The sequence below is a fragment of the Pocillopora damicornis genome, chromosome 7 (genome assembly GCF_964200805.1).
Source record: "Pocillopora damicornis chromosome 7, jaPocDami1.2, whole genome shotgun sequence".
Classification (NCBI taxonomy): Eukaryota; Metazoa; Cnidaria; class Anthozoa; order Scleractinia; family Pocilloporidae; genus Pocillopora; species Pocillopora damicornis.
The window spans coordinates 6,376,914-6,385,762 of NC_142676.1; the positions used below are offsets into that span (position 1 = coordinate 6,376,914).

General features: G+C 35.7%; 1 protein-coding gene across 5 annotated transcripts; it reads left to right on the plus strand.

Annotated features, from left to right (window-relative positions):
• The first annotated feature begins 564 nt into the window (after nt 1-564).
• On the plus strand, nt 565-8,428 carry LOC149042267 (peptidyl-prolyl cis-trans isomerase FKBP2-like). 5 transcript variants are annotated; one of them, XM_089212768.1, is made up of 7 exons: nt 565-777; nt 5,142-5,232; nt 5,549-5,602; nt 5,799-5,820; nt 6,985-7,031; nt 7,284-7,319; nt 8,287-8,428. In XM_089212768.1, exons 1-7 carry the CDS (start codon nt 691-693, stop codon nt 8,346-8,348), a joined length of 399 nt encoding a protein of 132 aa, XP_089068894.1. In that variant the 5' UTR covers nt 565-690; the 3' UTR covers nt 8,349-8,428. The 5 variants fall into 5 exon arrangements, 3 of the variants coding, with proteins under 3 accessions (XP_089068894.1, XP_089068896.1, XP_089068895.1); XM_089212770.1 differs by having other exon boundaries at nt 6,996-7,031; XR_016188542.1 differs by lacking the exon at nt 5,549-5,602 and adding exons at nt 2,117-2,166; nt 2,394-2,447 and having other exon boundaries at nt 571-777; nt 5,799-7,031.
• Nucleotides 8,429-8,849: the final 421 nt, after the last annotated feature.

Here is an 8,849-nt window from a genome sequence, read left to right on the forward strand (position 1 = left end):
CACTGTGACATTACATTTGATTAAAAACATAAACACTTTGTAAGAATTGTCAATATTGCGGTCCAAGAGGAAGTACAAGAAATTTACAGATTAGTAGCTGACGCCCTGAGGTGTGTACTCAACAGGATTTACAGTACAGGTTTTGTTTTATCCACTAAAATGCTTTTACATGTAAATGTTCACAAATGACGTTAATTTAGTCAAACAAAAAGAATGTTGAAACTTAATCCGGCCAAACAAAATGCTCCACCAACCAAAATTAATTGAATTCACAATAAAAGATTTGATCATCGAGGTTTGCGGATCACAAAGTTCCGATGAACTAAAAGGACCCAATGGACTTTGCCTAGAAAGTATAAACAACTCTCTTAGTAAAGTGCTTCTAAATAAATATTTTTGGCAAACACTGCAGAGGAAATAGTGCAGTTCATTTTTTAAGGTATTTCGACTTCAACGAAACAAATCTTTTATTTCTATCCCCACCCCCCTCCTTATTTTTGACCGTCGACCGCCCCCTTGGTATAAATTTATTTCCTCTCCCCAGCCTTCCGCTGCCATTAAAATCAAAGATGGCGGCCATAATATTCGTTATGAAATTACTTAGCTCTCGCTCGCCAAAATTACGCCTGTTCTTCAGGCTATAATTACCTGCGCACCTTCTTTGAACCAAGCATGATCTGAACCATCCGTATGGCCATTGAGACAATTTCCTTCAAGCTGAAAAGGGGTCATCATCAAAGGGAAGCGAACTACAAGGGATCCGAGAAGGAAGAGGAGGTAAGTCGTGTCTTATCTGGGTTCTCTCTAACGGTAAGGCCCAGAAAAATTCAATCTTTTTTTACCAATCGTCGTTTGATACTAGCTTTAGTTTATAATTAAAATCACGTTTCGGAAAAACAATGACTTTGGCATCATCGCCTAAAAACCCTCGCGCCGGTTCATCGCTCGAATAACATTCTAAAGTGTTCGTATTCTTCAAGTTATTTCTTGTCCTGTCGGTTGGAATGTTTTATACGGTCGTGGTGTTAATGGAAAAGAAGTTATCTTACGGATTTTGTTTTGCCTAGAAAGTTTTCAAATGATAGCGAACGGCGAGCGCAAGTTTCTATCTCTTTCTCTCTTCAGTCAACTATCGTAGGATTTACTCTATTTTTTTAAAAAAAATCGCGCTTTGTCGAAGAAGTATTGTTTTAGCCTGAGAACGAAGTAGTGGCCTTTCCCAAAATTCAAATAAAATGAGATCGAGTCATCGATGTTCATGTTTACATTAAGTCTGACGCGATAATTTGATTTTGACAATATTGTCATGTGAGAACCCGTCAAACATCTGAGAATTAAAATACGGACTACAAATGTGTGGTGCAAACAAACTTACGGGTGAAGTGGAGTTAGTTCTACTGCGGAATGAGTGAATTTCATTGTTTAGTTATGGTACTCTTCAGCGCTATGTTTTCATGTTTTCTACTCGAACTTCAGGAAATGGTTTCAATTGTCTCACAAAACATGGAGCCACTTTCTCTTCGCTCAACATCTCGAGGCGTACGTAATGCTCGGGTTATGGTGAACATGCCTCCGATACGATATTTTTTTCCTAATGCTGGAAACTGAAGAATCAATGTCTGAAACCAATAATGATCACATTTTGCAAGAAGTGTCTGAACTGTGATCGTGTAATTAAACGGGGTCTTGGCAATTTGAGCTCACGAGCACGCTGGTAAGCACATGGTTAGTGTAAATAATTGTTGTTCACAGTTTTTAAATTCGGGAGCCGTTTTTGAAAGTCCGTTTCTGTAACCTTCCTAGATATTTTCAGTTGAATTAATTGAGGTACAATCTCAGAATTTCACAAGCGATTATGAACGATAAATTCGTATTGGCACCATAATTCAGGGAGGTTTCGTTAACCGTGACATTATCAGTTTACAATTCGTGAACCATTTCTGTAACCTGCTTGGATATTTTCTTTTGAATTAATCGAGTCACACTCTCGGAATCCGTATATGTAGCACAAGTGAATCACATTTTCAACTTTCCAAATGATTTTAGGAAACTATACTTAATTGACTCACGATAAATTGGCCTGCCCTAACGCGTTGATTATTTTATCATTTTGTAGCCCCAAAAGCTCGAGGTACTGAACTTAAAAGGCAGCCTTCAAAGAGGAAGGTTAGAATAAAATCACTTTTACGACCGTATATTGCACCCGGTTTACATATGTAGATGATTACTTAAAAGATACCTATTAAAGCTGTATTCAGAAGCAAAGACACGTAGGTATATACTTCTGCCTTATTTTTATATTAAGGGATCTCTTTTTATGTAACATATATCCATTTCTTTAATTTCCTCCTCAACCTGCCTGCAAATAATTAAATTTTATGTTTTAATTCAAGTGTGAGAAGATGAAACAGAAGTGTTGCAGAGTTCTCCTTCCAGACTGAATTCAGGTGAGAACATCAGTAAACTAGTTGATGTCAATTTTATTGCTCTGGGTTTTTTCACAAAGGGTCTTTTATATCTTTGTGTGCCAGCTAATGATTGAAATCTCAGTGAATAGATAATAAATAAATCCATCTTAAAGTTTTCAGCATTTACTATTTTAAAATTCATAAATGGCATTCTCTTTTCATCCATCTGAAGAGATATCACACATTTCTTGAACTAAAATCTGAATCATGAAGTCAACTTAACTTTAATGAGTTTGAAACTTCATTGTAAATAAGAACACTTTACTGGAGTATGTTACATTTATTTGCTGCCTTTCTGGTACATATGATTACATAACCCTTTAACTCCGAAGATCTCATCAGTAATTCTCCTTACTGCCTGCCAAACAATTTATGTGCTGTTAGTTTGGAGAATTTGGAATTGGATCAACTGATTATCCCCTAATTGATATTTTTTTACTTATTCTCATTACTTGTCTGTTTGATATTGTACTGATAGTGTAAGGAGAAATTCTCTCTAGGTCGCCAGTGAGACTAAAAGGGTTAAAATGGGGGATTTCATTATATTGTAATGATTGAAATTGTTCAAAATGTAGCAAAAAAAAGAATGTTATGTTATGTTTCATTTCTCCCTGTTCTCAATAGAGTGGAAAAACCTGTTGCTGGTTGCTTATGTCTTTAATGTTTAAATGTTCATGGGAAATGCTTTTTTTTTTTTAAAGTGAAGATAGAGAAGTTTTCAAAGCTGATAGAAATAAGCTGTTTGCAAGTAATGAAAAGCAAACTGACAATCATACCTCAATGCTTGACATGCTTCTCTCAAATATGTCAGTTGTGTGTACCTACTATTGAAGTGGTGTCTTTCTTGTGCTGTGGTTCATGAGCCGTCACCTCTCATCAAGTCCAGCTTTGTTCACCCCCATTGCACTTGCCTTAAACCAACATCTACCAGAATCCTTTAAATAGTTGATACTAAGATAGGAAAGGGCCCTGGTGGTCAGCATTGAGTTTGGTCTTTTCTCATGATAAATTTTGTAAACAAATACAGGGTTTCTCTCATTGAAAACCCAGTACTTCTGACAGGTTCTTCGTGATTGGACAAAACGTTTTCTCCACAGGTGAAAATGTCATTTCTCTGATTTGATTGGCTGTAAACAGCTGTGAATGGCAAAAATATTTGACAGATCATAATATTTACTTAATGACTGAGTGGGAAGTCCGTGCATCATGATTGAGAGCCAATATTTTCCATCCAATAAGTACGGGAAAGAGCCAGTTTGAATGTGTCTCAAAAGGATAATTTTTAGAATATCCTCTCAAAAATCCCACTCAAAACTTACTTTTGTCTCCTTGGAGTCCCCTAAAATCTTGCATGGTTGTAGGTCAGTGGACACGCATTAGGAACCAAGGAAGGTTCACACATTACTGTTACATTACATGCAATAATAAGATACATGAAAAAGTTACTCAGTTGTGATTGGTTAAGGTAAATGCAGCCTATAGGTGATTCAATGTAGAAGAGGGTTAATTTGGTGCAAAGAAGTAACAAACCAGACTAAACAATTCCTTGAAATGTTTAGCCAGACTTTGAATTTTTTTGCGCCTTAAAGATGGGAAAATACCATTGCATATTATTGTTTTGATTCTATCTGGTTGTTTTTACCAAACATACACTGTCATTTGTAGGCTTTGAATAAATTATTTTTGCACTCGATGTGCATGCTTTGCTTCTGCATAATTATTATAAGCTTTCTCGTATTTTTTCATGTATATTATGAATATGTAATCATAATTTTTCTCCTGCAGTTTGGAATAAATGAGCATGAGTAAATTTTTTTCAAAGACCACAGACACATGGTTTAAATGTTGTAAAAGGGTTAGGATTCCCTCTGCTATGCTTCAGCACGTTGATAATTTTGTTTCAAGAAAACATTTTGTTATGCTGTAAACGATCATGTCTTAGATTGGTCAAAAAACTGACAGGTGAATTCATGCGTGTAAATGAACTTTATTTTCTGATTGAATACAAAATTCTCTGAGGGATTTGTTTGCTGACGTCATGAGTGTGCACAATAGGAATATGAAGCAAACTCATGCAATTGAATTTGATCAGACAAATTTACTAGCTATGTTGTAAAATGAATTAATCATATGACAGTGAGGAAGGGAAATTCACTTTTTCATGTTGGTTTGATTGTTGGCTGGTTTAAAAGGCCCAGTGAGATAAACTATATACCAGGCATAAATTGACTTCACTAATTTAACAGCAGTATGTTTCACTTAATTTTCAACAGTGTCACACTTGATTTTGTGAACTTTTACTCCTTTTTTTTTTGTGGAATAGACTTCTGTCAAACATGCTTAACAGAGAGGGTCTTGTTTCTGCTTGCATGGTTCATTTACAGGGTATTTAAAGATATTTATCAGAGATGAGGGAAATAATTTGATGCAATGTTTCCTCCTGAACTCCTTGTGAGAAAATGGTTTCCTTAGGTAACATGACTTGTAAACCAATTATAATGAAGAAATTGAACTCAATCAGCTGATACAGAATTTTTAAAGTTTTTTCCATTCATAATCCAAAATTAGTTAATTTGTATTAGCTGAAAGAGAAAGGTCACAACTTGAAAAGGTTTCCTTCAAACTTGAGTTGTGTTGATTTGTTCTGTGTGTTTAAATTTATGTGATTTTTAGGGTACTCTGAGGGACGGGACACAATTTGACAGCAGTATCCCTCGAGGAGAACCATTTGTGTTTACATTAGGAGTGGGACAAGTTATCAAAGGTGGATACTTGTGATATAGCATGCATGACTATGTGCAAAATGGGCTGATATTTGTAGTTTGCCATGATATTATGCATTTAAGCACGTGATTGAACTTTCTACTGGTTTAGCAATCAATTGGCCCATGTGGGAAGTGGGGAGAAGGCAAGAAACATTTGGACATCACAAGCTTATGGGGATCTATTACTTTAATTTATTAACAAGCATTGGGTTAAATTATTGGTTTGATAAACTTTAGGTTTCAGAATGTTTATAGTTAACTTAGTTCCTCAAACATCTCATATGTTTTTTTTTACCCAACTGTTTTATTTTATAGTCATTTGTTATAAGGCAGAGAAAACAAAGCAAATAGAGGAGTGGTTTGGGACAGGTCTTGTAATGTTCTTGTTGGATTACATTGTAAAATAACCAACTGTCCAAACAGCTGTGCAATTTCACATGATATTTGTACTCAATTTGTGCATTATTTGTACTCTCTGAGAGCAGTTGAATAATAATGTAAGATATTTGGTTATATTAGAAGTGTTTTTACTATTTAATAAGTCATGATTTAATTTTTGTTACAGGATGGGATCAAGGACTATTAAAGTAAGTTACAACTATAGACCACTCATCATTTGTTTCTAAGTCTTATTTATACACAATAAATTCCTCTCTCCACATTACTTACATTTTCAAACTACTTCCTCAAACTTTTCCAGAACTGTACTGAACTATACAAGAAAAGTAAACTGTGAAAAGCAAGCTTTTGAACCTTGTTGTTCCTTATCTTAATTTTGTTAAAGCTGGGGTGAATTTTGTAGTAAAAGTGCTAGTGCATAGGAGTGATGGATAAGTGGTCTGGATTTAGTAGTCTGGTGTAAGAGAATTTCTGGCTAGTGATTCAATGTTCAGTGTGCAAGCATGAGGTGTCAAGCATAGTCCACACAACATGGCAGGTATAGATGTATCGGGGGTCTATAAAATTGGCATTTTTTTGCTCTCTCTACTTAAGGCTAAGGCTGAAGAGAACCTGAACAGTTACTAATAAACTGGCTTCAAACCATTCAGCAAATGTGGAACTAGCAGCAACATAAAATTATTTTTACCCTTGTGGTTTAACCTGTTCAATTACTTATAGACATTAAATTACAAAACATGAAAACCAACCTCTTTGGAAGTCCTTCTTTCATGCAATCTTGAAAAGCATCAGTTGATTTGTTGACAACTTGAAATACAGTTATTGAAAAAATTTCAATAACTATGGAAAAAATGAAATATTTCTAGTCAGTAGAGTTAAGCCAAAGGATTGTCATTTGATTTGGTATTGTTTTAGCCTACAAAGTATAATCTTACACTGTTAAATGGGCACTTGATTAGTACAGCAACTGGCAATGGCCAATGAAAAAGAGATTCAAGACAATAGGGTGAGCTGGGAAGAGCTGAGGAGGAAAGGGAAGAATAGGCAACTGTGACGTTCTCTTGTTATGATCATATGTGTCTTAGGGTATGATGGGGAAAGGCTGACTGACATATGGTATAGTTACTTTAGAATAGGCAACAGTGATGTTCTCTTATTATGATCATATGTGCCTAAGGGTATGATGAGGACAGGCTGACTGACATATGGTATAGTTCCTATAGTTCTTTTTGGTGCCCAGCTACCAGCTTTCCTGTTTTAACATTTTGCTGTTACTTACTCAAGGTATAAATAAACTTCTTGTTGTTATTGTTAATTAAAACTTTTTTTTTTTTTGTTCATGTTGTTTTTGGTATGTGTGAAGGAGAAAAGAGGAAACTTGTAATCCCATCAGACCTTGGTAAGTCCCTGCTCTGATATCTAAGTATACAATTTATGTCCAATGTAGTGAGTAAGAATTGTAGCTAGTAGATACTAGTAGGATTGATAACAGGCAACTTACCTTGCTTGAAATGCAAGCTTATGTAGAGATAATTTATCTATTACATACAAGCAAGCTGAATTATGCAAGAATTCTACCAGTCTTATTCTTATTAAAATAATTTTCAGCTGTTTTTGCTATACTAAGAGGATTTTTCTTTCTTTTGTGCAGGTTATGGGGACAGAGGAGCTCCCCCTAAGATCCCAGGTGAGTTAACAGCTTGTGGTCAAAAGGGACAATGCTGAGTCAAAGCATTACATGAACACCGAAGATATTGATGCTAACCTCTGAAATTGTGAAATCTGGAAATATTTAATTTTGAATTATGGCGTCAAAGCCACCCCAGTCGCCTCCTCCATAGATTTGTTCATTGAAACTCTGCCAGGCTCTCTTCACAGCCTGCAAGTTGCTAAATTGGATGCACATAATCTGACAAAAAAAGGGAAAACCACAAAACTACAATTATCCAATAAGGAATTATTAATTGCTCATAATTCATATTGTCTACACTCTTAAACTATGTATTTAACTTAAGGTCACCAGAGAAATTTGAAGTAACCATGGTAATGCAAAACACAGGGCGACAAACCAAGTGGTCTATGAGTAATTGTGAAGTGGCAAATAAAAATTCCTTTGACCCCTAAAAGTTACCAGCAGCTAATATCTCCCTTGAGTATATACCACACAGGTGAATAGTACTTTTCACACGCACTGATTGGCTATTTGGAAGTGAATAGCAAGTACTAATCACCTTCCAGCAGCCGATGACACAGCACGTCAAGAGTTTAATTTCTGACCATATTTTGGTATATTGAAAGAAACAAACTAAATGTTTGGTATCTGTGTGGTACCTGCTGAAACAATTATTTGCATCCACTTTTGTGAATAATTGTTAAATATCAGCCCTGAGTCAGACATTAAGGTCACAAGAATAAAGGAAATCACCAACTAAAGAAGCTCTTGATTGTTACACAAAATTTTTCCTTTTAACACCCTAGGAAATGTAGAGTGAACAGTGTGGAAAATACCCATACTGATGTTAGGCCAGTTAAGGTGTAAGGGGTTCTTTCCTTGTGGGATACATGAAGGGCTTCTTCAATCATATTCCGGCATGAACTTTTTTCCTCAAAACGTAACTTAAAGTGAATTTACGCCAATTATTTTATCTTTTCAGGGGGCGCTACATTGGTATTTGAGGTTGAGCTGTTGAAGATAGAGCGAAAAACAGAATCGTAATCAGATCTTGAACACCATATAGCGTGAAGGAAATCTTTTGATGTCAGAACTTTTTGAAAATAAAACTGTCTTTAAGAAAATCATAGAATACTTTCTGTTCATGTTAATTACGCGTCTTATTTATTTACTTTTTTATTTAGATTTTCGGGAAAGGACGGTTTTTGATTGACGAGAAAAGCGTTCTTTGATTTTGTGGGTAGAAAGTTATCTGTTTTTGGGCATATCTCTAGCACAGAATTTGTCCCCGCATTTTAAACTTGAATTTCTCCCCCCTGCTCCTCAAATAGACTTCCTGTTGACTTTTTTGAGTCATGGGTTTGGATTGCCATGAGTTTTCTTAAAGGAACCAATCACACCCGAAGACTTCTTACTACAGGTAATGAGAATTTGGCGCAATCATTAAAGCGTGGTGTTGTCAAGTGCCTTAACAAGCGCCTTTGCAAGCGTCTTGACCAGCGCCTTTACAACCATGTCCTGGAGGGGCTCTTAATGACCGTTCAA

Excerpts from the sequence above, each read along its gene's own strand:
- LOC149042267 (XM_089212768.1), top strand. The coding sequence starts at position 691 with ATGGCCATTGAGACAATTTCCTTCAAGCTGAAAAGGGGTCATCATCAA. Across the intron at positions 778-5,141 it reads GATCCGAGAAGGAAGAGGAG|GGTACTCTGAGGGACGGGAC; the intron begins GTAAGTCGTGTC and ends TGTGATTTTTAG. Across the intron at positions 7,032-7,283 it reads TGTAATCCCATCAGACCTTG|GTTATGGGGACAGAGGAGCT; the intron begins GTAAGTCCCTGC and ends TCTTTTGTGCAG.